At 44.2% G+C, this 21,214-nt stretch overlaps 1 protein-coding gene across 10 annotated transcripts; it reads right to left on the reverse strand.

The window, feature by feature from the left end:
- Nucleotides 1-598: 598 nt before the first annotated feature.
- On the reverse strand, nt 599-19,344 carry LOC118775633 (ELAV-like protein 3). Of its 10 annotated transcripts, none has more exons than XM_036525684.1 (7): nt 18,833-19,344; nt 9,892-10,108; nt 8,818-8,921; nt 4,837-4,990; nt 3,709-3,937; nt 2,671-2,709; nt 599-1,104 (listed from the first exon to the last, which is right to left on the reverse strand). In XM_036525684.1, exons 1-7 carry the CDS (start codon nt 18,839-18,841, stop codon nt 777-779), a joined length of 1,080 nt encoding a protein of 359 aa, XP_036381577.1. In that variant the 5' UTR covers nt 18,842-19,344; the 3' UTR covers nt 599-776. The 10 variants fall into 10 exon arrangements, with proteins under 10 accessions (XP_036381577.1, XP_036381552.1, XP_036381569.1 ...); XM_036525659.1 differs by having other exon boundaries at nt 599-1,125; XM_036525676.1 differs by having other exon boundaries at nt 3,709-3,934; nt 9,892-10,111.
- Nucleotides 19,345-21,214: the final 1,870 nt, after the last annotated feature.

The following is a 21,214-nucleotide window of genomic DNA, read 5'->3' on the forward strand; positions in this document are numbered from 1 at the left end:
GCTAGAATTTGAACAGATGGTTACAAAAGCATACTATATCTTATATTTTACTATACATCATATATCATATCATATGAAATACTTTTTAGCTATGTTTTTTTCTGTTGTTGGAGGGCAAATTTTAAATTGTGTTTAATTTCATCGGGGAAGATTTTTGATGTTAAGTTTGATAGGAGATTGAGCTGAAGATATGGCTTCAGTGTGAAAATTGGAGCAGATTTACAGTGTCAGGTCTGTGATAATACTCCTCTACCAAGCCAATACTAAAATGTTGCCACAACATTTTTGTTCTTCTACCAACCGAGCCTACAGCAAAACGTTGTCACAACATTTCACTCCCCTACCAAGCCAACAACAAATGTCACAACATTTTACTCTATCAGGCTAACAATAAAACGTTGTTACAGCTCAGCTGTGTTCTGGTGTAGTTGCTGTGTTTTTGTTGCTATTCAACATTCACGTCAGTTTAGCAGACCAAACTATAAACATGCATGGAATTCTACTGACACCACTGCTGACGCAGTGCAACAGTCCATTCTATGCGTGTGTGTCTGTGTGTGTGTTTATGTGTGTGTGTGTGTGTGTGTGTGTGTGTGTGTGTGTTTCGCATTTGTGTGTGACTGTTTCTGTGTATATAAGTGCACGTGTTTGTGTGTGTGAGAGACTATCCAAACCCATGGGAGGGTGAATGTACTAGGAAGCTCAGTTGCTCCCCCTGCAGGTTTTAAGGAGTCGTGGCGATGAATCCCTCTCTGCCCCCCCGCCCTCCCCGCGGCTCAGGCCTTGTGCTGCTTGCTGGTCTTGAAGGAGACCTGCAGCACACGGTCGCCAAGGCGATAGCCGTTGAGGCTGGCGATGGCCATGGCCGCCTCGTCGTAGTTGGTCATGGTGACGAAACCGAAGCCCTTGCACTTGTTGGTGGTGAAGTCACGGATCACCTTGACGTTTGTGACGGCTCCGAAGGGCCCGAACAGCTGCCAGAGCACGCTCTCGTCTGCCTCCGGGGACAGGTTGTAGACGAAGATGCACCAGCCGGCCCCCGTGGGCCCGGTCAGGCTGACCCCCGCCAGGCTGCTCATGCTGTCGATGGTGATGGGGGAGAACCTGGGGAGGAGAGAGGGAGAGCTAACATGGACGTCACTCTGAAGTTCCACTTGGCACAGTGCAGCCAGCACGCGTGTTGTCCTGTATTCCTCTGACTGTTCCACAGTTCCAACAAACCAGTCATGCGGCCCTGGCTGCTGTGTTGCCATGACAACCCATTTCGAGGCTGTCGTTTTATTTTATTTTATCCTTTTTTTTTTTTCTCTTATTCTTCAAAAATTTCACACTATATTCTCGGGGACACAGACAACACACCGCAGTCTCTCTGTGAAAAAGGCGGAATCAAAAACCCCGACTAACTGTCCAATGTTTCTGGAGAAACGGGATGCAGGAAACACAAGTATTCAACGAAACACAGAGAAACCTATAAAAAGGAATAAAAAGGTAACACGGAAACACAAGACTGACAGATCAACACTGGAGCGTAGAAAGACAAAAAACTGAAGGAGATGGAATCTGGTGTACCAATGCTGGTGGAAAAAGAGGAAATAAAAAAAACTGAAACTGAAAAGTTAGTTCAATTAAGCAGTAAATCAAAGTAAAGGAAATGTAAAACAAAGCCATGCTAGAATTTACTGCTGCGCCCAGTAATCTTACCCTCACATATTTAATTATAAAGGAGACACTGTTGTTTTGATGAGAGCTCTACAGGTGAGTTGCTCTAACAGGACAGCTGTGTGGCAGTGGTTAGTGAACTTTATCTCTAGGCAGACGATTGCTGGTTTGAATCCTAGATGCTGACTTAAACTGAACTGATTATAAATGGATCATATGTCTATAGTAGATGTGGAATTTGGATTATGGTGTCTGCTGTCTATGGTGTCTAATCTAAGTATGTGTGGTGTTCTGGGTGCTCGGTTGCTTTAATGGGAATACAGGAAATTTCTATTGCCTAAATGCAGTGGTGTTCCATAGGTTTCTAACCTTCACTCCAAATCAGGTAACAGCAGCTTAACTGGAGCCATTATATGGACAAGAACTTGAATCAAGGTTCTATTTGTTTTTAAAGTTGCCAGTCTTCTGCTGGTGTTTCTGAAATTCTCTGTGCCATGGATCTCAAGGATTAGAAGTGGACACCATTTGCCTACTGGGAGTCACATATATCTGTTTTGCTTTTAATCAAGTACTGGTTTTGATTGTATATAATAATTGGAAAATAAAATAATTGGACTACTGATTTCATTTGTCATTCTAATTGGAGTGCTTGTTTTGTTTGTCACTCTAATTGGACTACTGAATTTGTTATCATAACTGGACCACTGATTTCGCTCTAATCAGGGTGCTGATTTTGTTATTTTAATCAGAATATTGATGTACTTTGTTACTCTAACTGGAGTACTGAATTTGTTACTCTAATTGGAACACTTATTTTGTTTGTTACTCTTACTGGAGTACTGATTTTGTCTGCATTCTAATTGGATGTTAGCTGTTGTTTCTTGCTGTAGTCGTAGCTCTAGCTTTGTTGGTTATTTTTATGGGAGTACTGGTGATGGCAGCAGGTGTAATTCCAGCTGCTTTGTTTGATTCTGGATGCTTTTGAATGTACACCCATATATCAGCTTTTACCTCTTGACTCCGTAGCTGGCGTTTAGTAAATTGTCGAGTCTGCAATGCAAGAGGGAGAATGGAGGGGGTGGAGACGTTAGTAGAAAGTTCGGAAGAGGAAGAAAAAGGAAATGAAAAAAAAATAGGTCTTTCATTTAACATGCACCTCTTCCCTCTAAGGGCCAGGCAGGGCAGTAATTTGTTACACATTGAACCTTTTTTCTTAAAAATATGTATATACATATATATGTACTGTTTATCTGGTATATTTCCATGTCTTAAATCGAAGGAGGGAAAACACTGCAAGCTTAAATGAAAGTCAGAAAGAGAGAGAGAGAGAGAGAGAAAGATGAGATAGTGATTTTTTGTCACTGTTGCCAGGGCTGCACAAGTCAGAGTGGAAGGAAGTAAGTGGTTATACCTGTGTCAGGTGTGCGATAACTCTATGTACCCCTTCCTCACAGTTGCACCCCCCCATCCCCCACCCACAGGGTTCCCACTCACATCAGGTGATTGATTATTTATCATGAGTCTTCAGTGGCCTTTTAAAGACAAATGTGAAGATGAAACCTTCAATTATTATTGTCATGGTCCCATATTTGAAGAGTGCTTTGGAGGTGAAACTGCAAGAGGGAGGGGGGATACTTTTTGAAACAAATTGCTTCTGAAATACTTCTTTGAAGCACAGAGAAACACTTTGCAGGTGCTCCTGGTGCTGAATAACTGCCTTCAGCGCTTTTTGGTATTGGCCATTATTGTATGAGCCAATGAGCTACTGGCACTCTGACATAGCTAGACTTGGTAGAAAAAGTCATGATGATAGTGATTTAGCGAAAAATGATGGACATATTTCTCTAACAGTGAAAGAGAAAAAAAAAAAGGCTGAGAATTTTTTTTGATTTGATTAGATGTTTTTATGAAAAGTGGGATGTCTGGCTACTTTCCATGACATTCCAAGGTGAAGAATATTTTCCAGGATAGTGGGAACCCTGCCCTTGTTCCCTGACCCTTAACCCCTGACCCTCTATACCGTGCCCCCTGGGCAGGGTAGTGCAGTACCTTATCCGCTGTGTCTGGTGGTGCAGGGGACCGGTGTAGCGGCGGGCCGCGGTCTGGTACAGCTGGGTCAGCAGAGCCTGGCCCGTCTTCTGGCTGGGGTTGTTGGCGAACTTGACGGTGATGGGCTCGGCTGCGCCCAGCGGCTTCTGCCCGTTTAGGCCCTTGATGGCCTCCTCGGCCTCGTTGCGCTTGTCGAAGCGGATGAAGCCCACGCCCCGCGATACGCCTGCTCCGGGACACAAAGCAGACCCGTGTTAGCACCTGAAGAGTGGCAGACCCGTGTTAGCACCTGAAGAGTGGCAGACCCGTGTTAGCACCTGAAGAGTGGCAGACCCGTGTTAGCACCTGAAGAGTGTGTGTGTGTGGGGGGGGATTGTGCTCATGGCAGGAAGGAGGAGGATGGTTACGGTTAGGGTTAAGGTTGGAGTCATGATTAGCAATAGATTAGAGTTAGTGATGTGGTTAGGGGTAATGATAGAGTTAGTGTCAGTGACGTTAGGGTTGGTAATACAAGTAGGGTTAGGGACATTGTTAGTTAGGGTTAGTGATAGGGGTAGGGATAGTGATAGGGTTAGGGTTACTCATAGAGATAGGGTGAGGGACATAGCAAGGGTGTGTGATAGGAGTAGGGTTAGTGACATAGGGATATTGAAGTGGTTAGAGTTACATTACCCTGTGTTTAGTTACATTACTATCTGGGTTAGTGATAAAGGTAGGGTTAGTGATGTAGTTAGGGTTAGTGATAGAGTTAGTAACGTGTTTCGTGGTAGTTATAGAATTAGGGTTAGTGATAGAGGTAGGATTAGTGACGTAGTAAGGGTTAGTGATAGGAGTAGGGTTAGTGATAGAGGTAGGGTTTGGGACATAGTTAGGGTTCCTAATAGAATTAGGGTTAGAGGTAGGGTTAGTAATGTGGTTGGGGTAATGGCAGTGTTAGGGTTCGTAACAGAGTAGGGTTAGGGACATAGGGGTTAGTGACAGAGGTAGGGTGAGTGATAGTGAGGGTTAGTGAGAGATTTAGGGTTAGTGATGTAGTTAGGGGTAGTAAGAGAGTTAGGGTAAGCGACTAAAGCAGGGTTAGTGGTGTTAGGGTTGGAGACGTAGTCACAGTCAGGGTTAAGGCTGTACCTGTGACCTGGTCCACCAGGATGCGGGAGGTGATGATGCGGCCGTACTGGGAGAACAGCTGCTCCATGTCCTTCTGGCTCATGGTCTTTGGAAGGCCGCTCACGTACAGGTTGGCATCGCGGATGGAGGCGGAGCTAGGGCGGGCGTACGACACCTGCAGCAAAGCGGGGCGGATCAGAGACGTGTCACCTACATCAACAACGCGCCACCAAGGTTGCGTCTCCGTGTCTGTGGCCTGCTGCACTGTTCTAAGCTTTGGTACCGCTGTTAGACCACACCACCTTCTGCCGAGACAAACCGCACCACCTTCTTCAATCAATCAGTCAATCAATCAACCAACCAAACTGTATGTTACAGGACATTTTTCCTATTTTTTCCCAAAGAATATATATTGACAATACATTTCAGCGAATATATTTTTAGATCATTAAATATATTTTTGTAAGTTATTGCTGTTTTGGATAATGCAAAATATTTCAGATTTTTATGAATATATTTTAATTGCATTTCCAATATATTTTGGACTGAATGGCATATTTCCTTGTGTATTGCAATATATTTCATGTCTGTATGGGATATAGCTGTCATGTCACAAGGCTCTGGACACGTTATAATTTCAAGAAAGAATAGAAAGAAAACAAATGCAAAGGTCTGTGGAGTTCGTAGTGGAAAACAATCCCTGGCCCCAGGAAAACACAGTTGAAGGAAAGAGTGGAACAGAACAGAAACAGCAGAATATAATCAGATGAAGGCTTGTGCGTGAGGGGGTGGCCTGCTGTGGCTAGTCAGAAGAAATTTGCATTGAAGTCAAAAGTATTAAACTCGGCCTTACTTAATTACAGTGGAAAGGGTCTCACTGTGGAATTGTTGAAAAAATTAAAGACACTATAGCGCTTACCAGAGTTCGAGCTCTTGCACTCTGGTAAGCGCTATAGAGTCCCACTGGCAACTAAAGCTGTCTTTAAAAAGTCGTTTGTCCCATGTGCAGTAGATATTCTAAATACAACTGGAATTTAAGACATGCTAGCCACAGAAATGGACAGTGTTTTTTATGGATTGTGTTTTAGTGTATTTATTATTGACTATGTTTTATGTTGTATGTTTTAAATGGCTTTGACCTATCTTATATGTATTGGTGAGCCAAAGGAAAATTTCCCCCCCGGTGGGCAATAAAGATCTATTTATTTATTTTTATTTATTTTATTTGAGTTGATTTTATGGTTTGTTGGTGGGGTAGGTGGCTAGTCAGAAGAAATGTGGAATTAAAGACAGAAGGACATTCAGATCAGCCCAAATGAATTAAAACAGGAAAAATGTAAAACTTCACTGGAATTGTTGTATTGGAAAAAAATTCGAAGAGGCTTTATTTTATGGTTTGCTGGTGTGGCTAGTCAGAAGAAATTTGGATTGAAGACAGGAAGGCATTCAAATCAGCGTAATTTGTTTAAAACAGAAAAAAAAATCCAAAACTTCTTTGTGGAATTGCATTTCAAAATTTTAAAGAGGTTTTATTTTGTGGTTTGTTGGTGCAATGTAGCTGCCATCATTAGCCTTTCCTAATAGTTTTATGTAATCACCACAGTGTTCTCAGAGCCACTCAAGACAAGCAGCACTGGGGAGAGTCAGGCGCCGTCAGTGTTTCAGCAGCTGTGGCCTCCCAATATTGGGGTGCACTGCTCTCGGGCTTGTCTGACATTCAGCACCCTGTAGAAGTCAGTATGCTGTATTCCAATATTGCTTTTTCAAAGTTCACTTTTAAGGCAAGCAGAAATCCTAGTCTGTGAGCTATAAAACTGTGGAAACATCCTTGATGTAAACTCTGACCACACTAAACATTTTCAAAAATATGAAAAAACATACTCTGTATCTCTGCACTGAACTGGAAAATGGAAAGATCTGAAATACACTGGAGGGATTATCTTTAGTGATTAGAAAAAAAAACTTATTAAACTTATTATGTAATCCTTCTTTCATTACCGCAATAAAAATTACGCCAGTAACATTCAGAGTCAGCATGTCTCCAAATGACCCAGGGAAATGTCACGTTCTGACCTCAATGCGCTACATCACCTACAAGCACACATACGAGCAAGTCAACATACAGGACGCATTAACGGACTGTGGTGACTGGCCACATATCCCATACACGCTCCACCTCTTCTGGTAGCTGATTTTTCCAGCTGATTGAGTCTGGAGAAGGCCACTGCCTGCCTTGTGAATTTTAAGAGATTTGATTTGCTCTGGCACTGCGGATTGCAATTTAAATGTCTCCAAAGGGGGTGCCTGGGTTAAACGCTGACATAATAGAATCAATACGCTCTGATTACGAACCCATTAATCTTAAACCAGATCCACTGTCTTTATGTTCAATCTAACCATATGTATGATATTGATGAAAGTTGATCCGCACGGTGCCCTCTCTGACCTGATGCCAGTAAATTTCCTTTGAGACAAATCCTCCTTTATTTTCTGCTCCGGTGCTGCCATTGGTGTGGTGTGGTGTAAATCATTTCACCATGTTGAATGGCAAAACCAAGAGGGCAAAACTGCTTATCTCCAGAGCTGGCAGTCAGCTGACTAACCTCCTTTCACAACACGGGGATAACTGCCATTCTCATTTTCTGTTACTTCTTTAGGCATCAGTGCCACCAACTGTCTGATTCTGGTATTGCATTTGTACCACACTGCTGTGATTGCAAAAAAAAAAAACAACAAAAAAAAAACAAATCAAAAACCTACCCATATTAGCTGAGTAGCCTGTGATCTCAGTTCATATTTTCATAAAATGGTATCTCAGACATTAAACCTGAACTGTATTTCCCATGGGACTCATCCTCCTTGCTCTCGTTGTGGTGCATGCATTTTTGTTGCCAGTGATATTTTTTTGTATTTTGTGAAATTCAATAAATCTGTGCTTTCACTCCTCTGTACCAATCTATACCCCTCTATACTTCCCCTGTCCCCTCCACCATGTCCTTTTAACACCCCTCTATGGCCCCCTCTACTCCTCAGTTCACTCCCTCGTAACCCACCAAACCCTGCTACACATTGAGCCCCCCCCCCCCCCCCCCCCCCCCACAGCTCCACTGCACTGATTGGCCAGGATCCTAGCTCTGCTGAGAAGGATAAACCAGATAAGATCAGCGCTTTCTCATGGTCCGCTTCAGAAATCAATAATCACCCATCAAAGAGGAGATCACCACATCTTTTCATTGCCTAAGTCAAATGCAGTCTCTTCCTTTGCCTCTTCAGCCCACTCTGTGTCTGTGTGTGTGTGTGTATGTTGTGTGTGTGTGTGTGTGTGTGTGTGTGTGTGTGTGTGTGTGTGTGTGTGCGGGTGGATCTGTGTTTATGTTCCTTAGCAGCTTTCTGTCTGTTCTATATATTTGCATGTATGCGTGAGTCAGTGTATGTGTGTCTGCTTTGTGTGTACATCCGTGCATTTGTGCCTGTGTGTGAGTGTGTGTGCAGATGGTGTCCCCTGTAGCTCAGTAAGGCCCCATATGTCTGTAATCCTGTAATTGGCATTCTGTACATCTCTCCTCAAACTGAGGTGTGACTCCCAGACGCGCTGAATAAGTGACAGGGGGGAGGGAGGAGGGGCAGGGGTAGGGGTGGGGTGGGGGGGGGGTGTATGCATAGTGTTTAATCTTCCTGTTGGTTTTTGTTCTTGTCTTCAAACTCCACCCCCCCACCCCTGCTCCCCATTCAGATGGGGGACAAAGGCACTCCCCATTGACCCCAGATCTCAGACAGATGGGCTCTCGCCTGCAGTGGCCCCTCCCCCCCCCAGCCCTCCACGGTAAGTCCGCCTTAATTACATTTCCATGACAATACCCCGCCTTCTGACCTCCTGCTCCCTCTTTCTCTTCTTCACACTTTCTTTGTTTGCAGGGCCACCGCCCCCCCCTCCCTCCCCTCCTCCATCCTCCCCCCAACCCCACCCCCCTCTCATTGCAGGCTTGGGGGAGTTGCCCTCACCTTGATGGTTTTGGTTTGGAGCTTGAGCCCGTTCAGCGTGTTGATGGCCTTGTCGGCGTCGTTGGGATCCACGTAGTTCACGAAGCCGTAGCCCAGACTCTGCCCTGCAAACGGCAGGCGGACACCTTCACTCTCCAGCTCCTGCTTCCTGACGTTACTCAGGGAGCAGTGGGGTGTTACCAGCACTGGGGAATTTACTCAAAAAAACAAAAGGACTACTGCCTTACTGAAAATGCGAATTAAGTTAGTGTAAAATGAAAGCAAAAGTGAGAAGTATTTATTGGAAAAAAAATACTTCAGTGGCTGAATTACAAAGTAGGTTTGGGCTTTCATGGATTGTGGCTGGTTTGGTATACCTATCTGAAAGACAATAATGCAAATAAACCATAGGATAAATTTTCTTGAAATTTCATGTGTGAACTACATAACGCATAAATCGCATTTTTTCTACAAAAACGCAAGTGGATTGTCACAGTTGTTTCCAATATACATTGTCAACAACAACATAGGTTCTGTAGAAGGACAAAAACAGACTGCCTTAACCAGCAAAAGGAGTCATTTTATTATGAACACTTAAAAAAGTGAGCAATTAATGAACAAATAATAAAAATAAATAAAACATGGGATGGGATTAGGAATTTTTACCTGAAATTTGATTCACAGATGTAAAATAATTTGTGGTTCTGATTTTTGATTCAAAAGACATATCAATATGGATTCCTTTCCTTTATAAAAAAAAATACTGGTGATGAAATAAACTGTGACACAGTTTCAATGCCTGTGATTGTGTATCAGTATGTAAAGGTGAGGGAAAATATCTGTGTGTGAGTGTGTGTGTGTGTGTGTGTATAAGTTGTCTGTGTGTTTTGTCTATGTCTGTGTATTAGAGTGTGTATGCATTTGTTTATGCGTGTGTCTGTGTAGGTGGTGTGCACACACGAGCATTTAAATATGTGTGTTTGTGTGCGTGTGTGCTTCAGTATGCGCAAGTATTGCGTGTTTGAATGTGTGTGTCTGTGTGTGTGAGCATGCACGTGTGTGTGTGCACACCAGTGTGTTTGAACATGTGAGTACCTGTGATCTTGTCTCTGACCAGCTTGCAGGACTCAATGTCCCCGATGCTGCCGAACAGGCTCTTGAACTCCTCCTGGGTCATGCTCTGCGGCAGGTAGTTGACGATCAGGTTGGTTTTGCTGTCGTCTGTGGAGCTGCTGCTGCCCATCACTGGCCCGTTAGGGAGGCTGTTTGCGGTGGGACCGTTAGACACCTGAGTCTCCATGGTGCTGATTATCTGCTGAGAAGAGAAATCAGACACACTGACACACCCGCACACTGAGGTGACACAGGCAGGTACACACACTCAGACACACACGCAAACACCCTCAGGCGTCCACACAAAAACGTCCACACACATGCACACATGCACACTTAGGTGCATACACATACACTCAAGCGCTCACACAGACACACAAGGATACACAAATACACATACACACACACACACATTTGAGTGCTTACACAGATATCACAAAAACATGAAGGTGAACACGCATACACTCACACACACACACACACACACTCAAGTGCTTACACAGATATCACAAAAACATGAAGGTGAACACGCATACACTCTCACACCTCACACATACACATACACAGACACACTCGGAACAGAAATTTGCACACGCACACACACACATACTGTGGGTGCCTTTGAACAGAGTGCATTTCAATATAAAGAATTCAATTCATGGCGGAAATAACCCACAGGAATAGCTACAATGGCGTCAGAAGCTCCAGCTCTCCTACAGAGGAGCCCAGGGGATTCAGGGTATCTATAATTCATTGTTTTTCATGGACGTGGGTGAGTGCAGCGATTCTATATTTAAACGGAAGTCCCGCAGTTACGTTGGTGTGCACCTCCAGTCTCCCTTCTTCTCTCTTTCTTTTAACATCTCTCCCTCTCCCTCTCTCTCTCTCTTTCTCCTTTTTAACCTTGATAACTTTTTTTTTTTTTTACAGGGTCTAGCTCGAGAGCCTGGTTCCCAGGGCAACAGCAGCCTGACGACAGTTGCCATAGTGGCTAGCTTTCTGACTTTCAGCTAAACACTGTGCACAAGGGGGAGGACGAAGAGCGAGGGGGGGGGGGGGAGGAAACAGAGGCATTGTGTTGTGGGAGACACCCATTGCCAGACACCAACACACGCACACGCTCCTTCCTCAGACACATGTGCGTTTGTGTTTTAAAACTCGCGTGTGTGCGCGTGCATCTATGTGTGTGTCTATAGCTGTGTGTCTGTTTCCGTGTGTGTCTGTGTGCACGTATACACTGTACATCTTCATGTGTGGACCTGCACGACCATTTTTATCTGCATATGTGTGCATGTGTGTGAGCGAGTGTGTTTCTGCATGTGATCCGTCATCTGCCATTCTCTCAGTGTGTGTGTGTCTCCCTGAAGTAAATAAGACAGGCTTTTCCCTCCTTTCCTGGGGTTAGTACTGCGAGGATAGCTGTGAATGCATTGTGTTGTCTAATGTTGGTGGTAATTGTCGTCTCAATGCACGATGCCCTGCTACCTCACAAAGGTGGCTTTTAAAACATCAGTCTTTCAACCAGAAGAAAAGGATGTTTTATAATCGAAACTCAATGGTGCTTTTTTTTTCAACGTGTAGACAAATCTCTCAGTGTATTGTCATTGTTACACAGGTTACCAGTAGACCTCCTGGTAGAAGGAAGCCAAAACGCATCTGTTAAAACTGATTTAAGCAAATTACTCTCCCCTTTCCTCCTTCCTCCTCTCTCCCTCCCCTGCAAGACGTGCTGAGCCAGATTGAGGTGGCCATTATCGACTATGAGGAAAGGAAACACAAACAGCAAACGTTTCCCTTTAAAATGGCTCTCTTCTCCTGTGACCTCTGTTGTAAAATCTGAATGCACATCGATCAAGGACACTCTGAGATTTGAGTGTACATTAGATGGTGTGATCTAAGGGTGGATTTGCAATGTGCCGGCCGGGGTGGGGGTGCGGTGGGGGGTAGTTGGCGTGTTCTGAGTAATGTGGTACTTATGTCATTTTTTTTTCCCACGTAATGCCTTGGCAAGGTAGCATTCTGTGACACAGTGAGTCACTCGCCCTGGTTTCCAGCTTCCCGTCTCAGCTGCTTTGATGTGAGCCGACATGGCCGACCGCATCTCAGCTCGCTGAGACTCGCACGCTCGGAGCTCACACGCCGCTGCCCGGCCCCAGAACGGCGTTTAGCACGTTAGCCTGGGAACCAATGCATGCGACTCTGTGCAGTAGCCCATACATTGCAATGGAGGCAGCGGCCCCTGTCATTTCGTGGTTCCTGTTGTTGAGGGACCCTTAAGAAAAAGATAGTGGATGTGCTCATTATATGCACATGCGGTATGCAGCCAGGATGGTAAAATGTTTTTATTTGAATGTGTGTGTTTTTGAAGATGAGCTACAATTTCTACATGAACGAGCCTGCGCTAGCTAGCTAGGGGCTGGCTGTTTTTAAAGACTCCGGTTGTGGTGTTTCATATAATACAAACAGGCCTACTTGTCCTTGGCCCATCTGAACTTGAGGTGAACCTAATTCTGCACCTGGGCTTGGCTAACATACTGTCAACATGTGTGCATTTTCTGTAAAAACACCTCCAGCTCACCTCAGATATAGCTGACCTCTTGGGACGACTGCTTTTTTTTCCCCCAACTGTTTTTGTCTCAAATAAACAAGTCAATTCTCTTCATTAGTGGAGTAGGAGAACTTGTGCTCAATGCATAATGCTCATCCAGAAAGACCAAAGTCCAGCCCAACACAGCTGAACCACTGATCATCCTAGCCGAATCACTGCTCACCCCAACAAAATCACTGCTCAGCTGACAGAACAACTGCTCATGGTGGTCACACATCTGTTGTATTGTATTATTTCTCATAAAGCAGATGTCTATATCAGGTGACTTACACAGTTTACATCTGACATGTTTTCCATTGAGACAGCTGGCTATTTGCTGAAGCAATCCACATTAAGTATCTTATTCATGGGCACAACAGCTGTGCCTCACCCAAGATTTAAATTGCGAACACTCTTTTGTTCTTGACTGACTAGCTGAATGACTAATTTGATGTATTAGATTCAGTGATGTAAGAAACTAACCGTTACCACTGACCATAACCAGCCAAAGACTAACCATTTTACAGTGACAACTCCTAACAACTGACAAATGAATGCTAATACCTGACAACTCCCTGAACACTGGCAAACCAAAGAGTCAAAGAACCTGAACATTATGCTTCCAGGGCAGAGAGCCTGAGACTGACACCCTTCAACACATATGCACACACATATAGGCTCAAAAACATATTCTCCCTCTCTCTCTCTCTCACACACACACACACACACACACACACACACACACACATCTCAAAGAGTCAGCGTGGTCGTGAATCAGCAGGATTAGGAGACAGACCAACACATGGCACACAGTGCTATGCTCCAGGCCGGACGAACACGGCCCACTACAAACAGCCTCTGGGCAGCAGTTAACCCAGCCCTCACATAAATTATTTTTGTTCTCACACCCACATTATATTGGTAGCACGTGTAAGCATCACTGAGTTCTTAACGGAGAAGTCATGGGTTATATTCCTGGCTGAAACAAACCTATCTTTGCAGTCTCTCTGGAGAGCTGACCAAGGGATACGTACCTCCACCTCAAGGGCCAGAATAACTAAATTACCACAAACTAGTGTTCCCAGTATACTTCTGTAAGATGTTACCAATGCGTGGACACCGAAAGGTGGGAGCACTACATTTTTGGTTAATTCTGTCCAAAATGGGGTGATTTTTTTCACTGTTATTTTTATCATTCAGTAACGAGCACGCTGTTCATACTTAATACTAATACTACTATTTAGTATGAACAACTACTGTTCATACTAAATATGACACGGCCATGGATGGGATTCAAGTCCCTTAATGTAGATTACATTACTGTTACAGCATAAAAGCTGTTAGGACCACATCCAGAGAAAATTCAGCATTTACTGCAAGCAGCGCCCGTCCAGTCCAAATAGCTGTGTTCAAAAGCCTTGTTTTTGTACATCTATTCTCTGTCTTGTCCTCCAGAGCTTCAAAACTCTTTCTTTTTTTTTCCAACAACAAAAAAAAAAGATATGCGCACTATGTGCGTGCATACATATTAATGTCTTTTAAACGTCTTTTTTGCTGAATAAAGGGACTGACACAATCGACAAAAGCGCCACCCGTTCCTCCTCCTCTCGTGCTCAGAGACGACAGCGGCATTATGAATATTAATGCGAACAGGGAGGCTTTGTGTTGCCACGAGGCTGCAGAACAATGAGCGTCCGCTAGCTTTCCCCACATTATCTCTTCCAGGGAGTTTGTAACAGCATTAACCACCGCGGGCCGTTATTTGGCGACAATAACCGTCATGATTCAGCTGCAGGTAAAAAGACCGAAAGGATCTTTACGATTCAAGCTTTATATCCTGTGGGGGTTTTTTTTCCCCCCACAGAAAAAAAAAAAATCAAACACTTCAGCTACACCTCAATCAGATGTTATCTCAGAAGCTATCCTTATGTCCTCTAACTTTTACACTACATGCGCTAAATGCCCATACTGCTTTTTCCAACTGAACGTACCAAGTATGGATTTGTTCATGAGCCTGACAGTTCTAGTTTGTACTAATTTTGTGCCATAATTCTGTGCCAAGTCAAGCCACGCTACCAGTGCCATAAAAAAGAAGAAGCAGGAAAAAAAAAACAGAAAACAAGAGAATCACAAGGGCTGCTGTGAGAGGTGACTGTGTGGTTCAAAACTGACATAGTGAATGTGATGCCAAGCGACCACAAGCCCATGCAACACCCTGTGTGTTGAGATAAGAAACTAGCAATTAGCAGCACTTTTGCAAGTAAGATGATATCCTGGCTAAGGGCTAATCAGTGCTGTAAACAAAAATAACATCTGGGCTGTTTGATCCTCTACTCAACACCCCCTATCCCCCAACACACACACACACTTGCTTTTTTAACTTCCATGTGTTCAGTCACTTTCATATACATGAGGTAATTTTGTCTACATTCTTTATAATTTTGTCCTATTTCTATGGCCTGGCCAGCAACAACAGATGGAAATTAGCTTTCAGGATGAAACATCACAACCATTTGTTCTTATGTTGAAAGTTGTACAAGGTCCTTGTCAAATAAATGAAATTCTGAAATGCATAGCTAGTTATCTGAGGACAGTTTAATATTTAGCTCCCATAAGGCATCAGCTAGCTAGCTGGATTTCAGTTTCTGAGGTCATGGGAACTGTGGATGCTTTTTAATTTAGTTTAAGAACTATCTTTGTCACATATTAACCAATATTGAAGTGTATTGTAAGCAATGTTAAAAGAATGATAGTTGTCATTTATATCAGACTACCGTTCTGAGAGTAAACTGTAGCCTTTCCATTAAAACGAAGAGAGAACATTTGGTCCAGGCACTCGGACTAAATATGAAAATAACTAGAAGAAAACATATTTGGCAGGATATATGAGTACATGGCCTTGATGTAAACAGTTTAAAACTCACTGTTGCGATGGTACATTTCCCGTGGCTTTAAATCTAGGACAGAACAGCCTCATCAACTTGAAACATCCAGCAGTCAGCGTACAAAGGGTGTACACTGAAATGTGGAGGTGATTAATGGCCAGCCTCCATAATGGATTATCCTGAATTAAATTGAGTAAGGGGGTGTACTGGTGCATGCTACATTGCACAGGCCAGGCAGATCCTTTAGATTGCACAGTGTAAGTATCGTAAATTTACATATACCTCATTGTAGCACACTAAAGTACAAGTATGCCCTAACCACCACTATTTTATGTAAACAGCTCCCTTGTAGCTGTATATCCAGCCAGTAGTAAAATCTGTTTTTCCAGTACTGCATCAGCCTAATCACACCCCCTAAATTTAAAAAATAAAGAAAATTAATTATTTCAGGTTACAACTGATTAAGATTCTTAGATAACATTGGCTGGTATGCCAAATAAATAAATGCACAAATATGTACTTTGTTAGGAATTATGCATGTACTGCCATCAGCTGTAAACCTCTGTGAATACAAGTTCCAAAATAAAGAAGACACATACTTGGTTGAACAAATACATAATCATTAACCTGGCAGTGGTGTTTTGTAATTTTCCACCGGCATCACATGGAAAATATCAAACGTGGTGCAGGGCACAATGACCTGAAATGTTGCATGTGTTCCTCTTATGTGAAACGTTTGATTTTAATGTGAAGCAGTTGCGTAAACATTTTTTTTTTTAATGGGTGCTACCCGTAACTGTATTCTTCTTATTGACGTCCTTCAGTGTCATGGCCGGAGCTGACTGTGCATTACAGGACACTGAGAGAAGGAACCCCCCCCCCCCGTAAGGAAGGTGTACTCGCTGTGCCCTGTGCTGTTCTTCTCTACCAGACCCTGAAAATGCAATCTGCAGCTGCTGCAATGTTGCATATTGGGAATTACATAGCCAGTATATTCATATTCCTACATGACATGGATATTATGAAATGTTAGCATCCAATGATAATGATAATAAGACTGATCCTAATAATAATCGTCATCTTTATCATCATTGTCACCATTTTCATCATCATGTTTTAATCTGCAGGCAAGTGCAAGCTGTCTGTGTCCATTTTGAAATATATATATATATATATATGTGTGTGCGTGTGTGTGCATTTTCCTTGCATAAGCAAGATAGAGGTGGGGCTTTTCAAATCCTATCTCTGCACTGAACAATAACAATGCATACACAACAAAAATATATATATTATTCGCCCTGTGTGATTATTATATATTATTATTATGTGCATTTGACTGACAGGCACGTTAGTCAGATTCGCTTTTTTAAACGGTAGGACATCGGATACGTTCGTTCCAGTCTTCATGTTCTTGAAATGTGTCGCGTCTGACATCTGAGTCAACGGTGCGTGCAGGGCGTGCGCGCCGAGCACTGCGGAATCAGCGTGCATGACGATGCGAAGGCCTGAAATAAATCGTCCTAGTCCCTCCTTCGCTATATTAAAGGCATATTTAAATGACCAATGTTCCGAAATTGTTTCAAAAATACATACGATTGCGTATATACCAGTATGTTCGGTTTCTAGTCACCTATTTACATTTGGGACTCGGCCCATCGGCCTCTACCTGATATTATTATTTATGTACAAAAAAAGCTCCGTTTTTTTCAATTATTTTCCCCCGTGCTCGATGGAAAAGCGGTTTTAGAGGCGACACCTCTCTCTTTTTTCTCTACTCACCAATACATAAAGATACGGTTGAGGAGCACAATTTTCTGAATAGTAAGACACTGAGTTTAAATGAACGTAACGGATGCAGTAATCGCAATGCCGAAAGCCCCTTTCAGATTGCTTCGCAAACATTAACATTGTCTTTCAAATTCAAATCGAAGGGCCTCTCTGAATTGCTCACCGTCTCCCTTTTTACTGACACTGACGGAACAATATCAATGCGCGGCGGGCTGCTCGGAGCCAGACAAAAGGACTAATTTATTCTACCTGCTGATAGATTGCAGGGGGGACTCACCCAGTAGTTCAATTAATTTACAAATTGCTCCCAGCTCAAGAGCCCTTGTCGGGCTCGGGAATCAGTGACCACTAGAGGCGCGTGGCATCGTTATGTCCTCGAGGATGTGGGGGTCAAGGACATACAGTGGTGACACGCCCAAACCCGTCCGCTAAGGAAGCTTACACTGCGCATTTCAGCCCTCGAATGCATATAAAATTGTGGCTCTCATTCGGTGTTTAACATATACCTGAAACCTGAACTCGGGTATTTTAGGACTGTGGTCCCTCTGCATTAGCTCCGCAGATATCTCGGGGTGGTGTAGAGTGTTTGTATAGAGGCCGTGTCTGTCTCCATCGGTCCCTCTGAAATTTCCAGCACATTAACCGAGTTGCATCGCAACGAGAGCCCTGAGGAATTCCGACTTGCCCGACAGAAGGCGAGCAAGGAGATGCACACATCTCTCCTCCGTCTCTTTCCTTCGTTTCCCTTTCTCTTTCTCCTTCTCCATCCCCCCTCTCTCACTGACGCAGCTAGTTTCCCCTTGTTCTGGGTGGCTCTCAGCTGCCCCTTCGGTTCATTGTTTCCCTTTGTCTCGAGCCTCCTCGCGAGCATCCTTCCTGGGGCGCGAGGCTGCTCTCTCCTCAGTGGCGCAGTCGTCCCCCTAGCACGCGCAGCCCTCCCCGCTGCCGCACGGCGCGCGGCCCCCCAGCCTCGCAGCTTTGCTCCATTTCAGAAACTGGGCGTGTTATTGTGTGGAAAATGGGGCAGGGATGGGAGCTATTTTACCTCCGTTAGCGCGACACGTTTATCAGATTAAACGTCCAAGACGGAGAGAGGCTAATCATAAACATAAAACATAAGGGGAAAAAATAATTCTTGCTAATTGGCTAAGGGATACGCCGCTATGACAATATAAAATGCCAGAGGAGAGTACGCGGAGCATGTTAAATCCCCGCAGAAAGCACGTACAGCCAAATCGTCGCAGGACACAGTCATTGATTTAAGCCCCAGCGCCGCGCTGCATCGCCATATATCACATTACTAATACCCGCGACTGATCGTTAAATCCCATCACTATGCGCAGTGAGATCAGCGCCCTGTGTGATTCTTATATATTAATGTTGTTCAAATATCACTACATGTACAAGTATGTTATTTTTTGATTCCCACAACCAATTAACAAACAAAAATCACATACACACACCTTATGTCCTTTCCCCTACTGGATGTGACAACACACAAACAATGGTCACCTTGCAATCCAGCACATAAAAAATACAAACCACATACAGCTATTTAAGTGCCTGTGTTTGGACTGCCCTTTTATGTTCAGAGTAAATAAGCTTGCAAGAGCTATGCTTTTTTGTACTCCATGCAGAGAAAAAAAAAATGAGATATACGTACTGTAACCATTCTCGATGTAGAAAGAGGGATCGGGTCCGGAGGATGGGTCTTGGATAGCCGCTTGGCTTTGTGACAAGATATTCAGGATGCACAGAGATAGTATTTGATATTGTACAATAATATAATTTTTTTTGTTGTTGGTTTGTTTTGGGCTTTGCGTGGCACACAGAAGAAAATCAGCTGGCTACTAGGTCGATTGAAATTTAAACAAAAAAAAAAAAGAAAAAGAAAAGACAGTCTTCTCCAAAAAAAAAAAAAAAAGAAATCTCCGCCCTTGGTAGCGTTGTGTCCGTCTGTAAAGCAGAAAGGAAGGGAAGGCGTCTCTCTGAGCAGTTATTGTCCCCAGCAGGTTTTTTGGTGGATTGGGTGTGTTTGGTAAGCAGTTCCCAATTCCTTTCTCAGGCTCCTTCTGTCTCTGTGCTGCAATCTTCTGCTTTATGTCTCTTGCCTGCCAGGGCCTCCGCTGATTGGCTAATTGAGCTGGGAGGGGAATAGTGACACGGCAGCCTCTCCTGTCGTCCTCTTCAATAGAGCACTGCAAGCCAGCCCCTTCTCTCTGCCTCCCTTCTCTTAAGCCCACCCCCCCCCTCTCTCCGCATCCACCCCTCGAAACACCCCCCCCCCCGCTCTTTGCACCCCTCCCTCAGACCACTCCTCTCTCTTTGCATCTCACCCTCAAACCCTGTCCCCCCCCTCTCTGTCCCCCACCCCGAAAACAATTCCCCTCTCTCTGTACACCACCTTACAAGCACCCCTCTCGTACCCTACCTCAAATATTTCCCTTCTCCCTCTGCACACCACCCTCTAACCACCTTACCCCCTCCCTCTGCTTCCACCTTAAAATCATCCCTATATCTCTCTCCACCCCACTTCCAAAGCCCCCCCCCCACCCCTTTGCTCTTTGCCCCCGACATTCACAACCAACCACAGCCATCTTTACCTTTTGCCCCTCCCCCTACAAACAAACAGAGGAACCGTCACTTCACCTGCACTGTGAGAGCAACAGCGACCTCCACACACACATGCACACACACACAAACACACACACACACACATACAAACACACACATTCATACATACATGCACATGCAAACACTAAGACACACTTATGCATGTGTGTACACATGGACAAACATTAACACAGGCACATATTGTACACACACACACACACACACACACACACACACTCAATCAAAAATATGTGCGCACTCACGCACTCACACACATACAGATCCTAATCTCAAGAAACTTCCTAGGTAAATAAAGGTTAATAATAACACAAAATATGCAGACACACACATACACAGGCACACGCTCATAGGCACACACTTCCTCTGCCCATCACTTATATTCTTATTACAGTGAGAGGAATATGTCAACAGGAAGGAGAACGAGAGAGATGGCGAGAGGGTGGGGGAGCAGGATGGAGTGCAGAACAGAGGCGGATAAAGACAGGAAGAGAGGACGGATGCCTCTGGTCTTGACTGACAGAGTTCAATCCGGGTTGACAGCATGTCACTCCAGGGCATACTCCGCCACATCACGCACACTGGATATAGTTATCCAGTTTTATTCTCACTAAATCATATTCTCTGCACTGCACACTCACCCTCACCTCAGCACTGGGGATTACAGGATGCATTGTAATCCAGGGGTAGTATTAAGATATACACTAAATATGTTGAAGGAAGGATACTGCTAAGATATAGACAAAATATTCAGAGGAAGCGTTAACATTAATATATGAGCTAAACATGCTGGAGGAGAGATAGGATTAGGCTGTAGGGTGAATATATTGAAGGATGGATACTATTACAGTATTGGCTGAATTTATTGAAGAGTTGAGTTGTTGCTCCCTCTGGTTCCCCTTCTCACATCCCATAGTATCAACCCCCAACCCCCCCCCCCAGGACAGCATGACTCACAGATGGCCTATTTTTGCATAGGCCCTCTATAACGACCGATGACCTGTGGAAGAGGAAGAGGAGGAGGAGGGTGAGGAAGAAGTGAAGGCAGAAAAAAGCAGTAAAATTGACAAGTGTGGGTAAAAGTGACTTGATTTCCACAGCACATTGGATTTGGGTTTACTGCTACTGATTGGTTATCTCCAGAGGCCTGGGCCCAGTCGAGGCTGAAGGTGCTTTTTAATGCTGGGACTCTGGCTCGCTGAGTGTGCCCGTGCTGGATGCTGATTGGATAGAGGAGGGAGTGATTTGGGAAGAAGGCTCTTGTTCAGCACACTGTGTTCTCTGTGAATGTCCAGCTTATCGGCCTATGCACAGTGGGAGGCATGGTGGAAGTGTCTCCACTTTGTGAACGGCTTCCATTCCCTTTCGGGGAATCATTTCCACCTTATCAACCCAACCAGCACAGCTGTCTGTG

The sequence above is a fragment of the Megalops cyprinoides genome, chromosome 1 (genome assembly GCF_013368585.1).
Source record: "Megalops cyprinoides isolate fMegCyp1 chromosome 1, fMegCyp1.pri, whole genome shotgun sequence".
NCBI classification, from domain to species: domain Eukaryota; kingdom Metazoa; phylum Chordata; class Actinopteri; order Elopiformes; family Megalopidae; genus Megalops; species Megalops cyprinoides.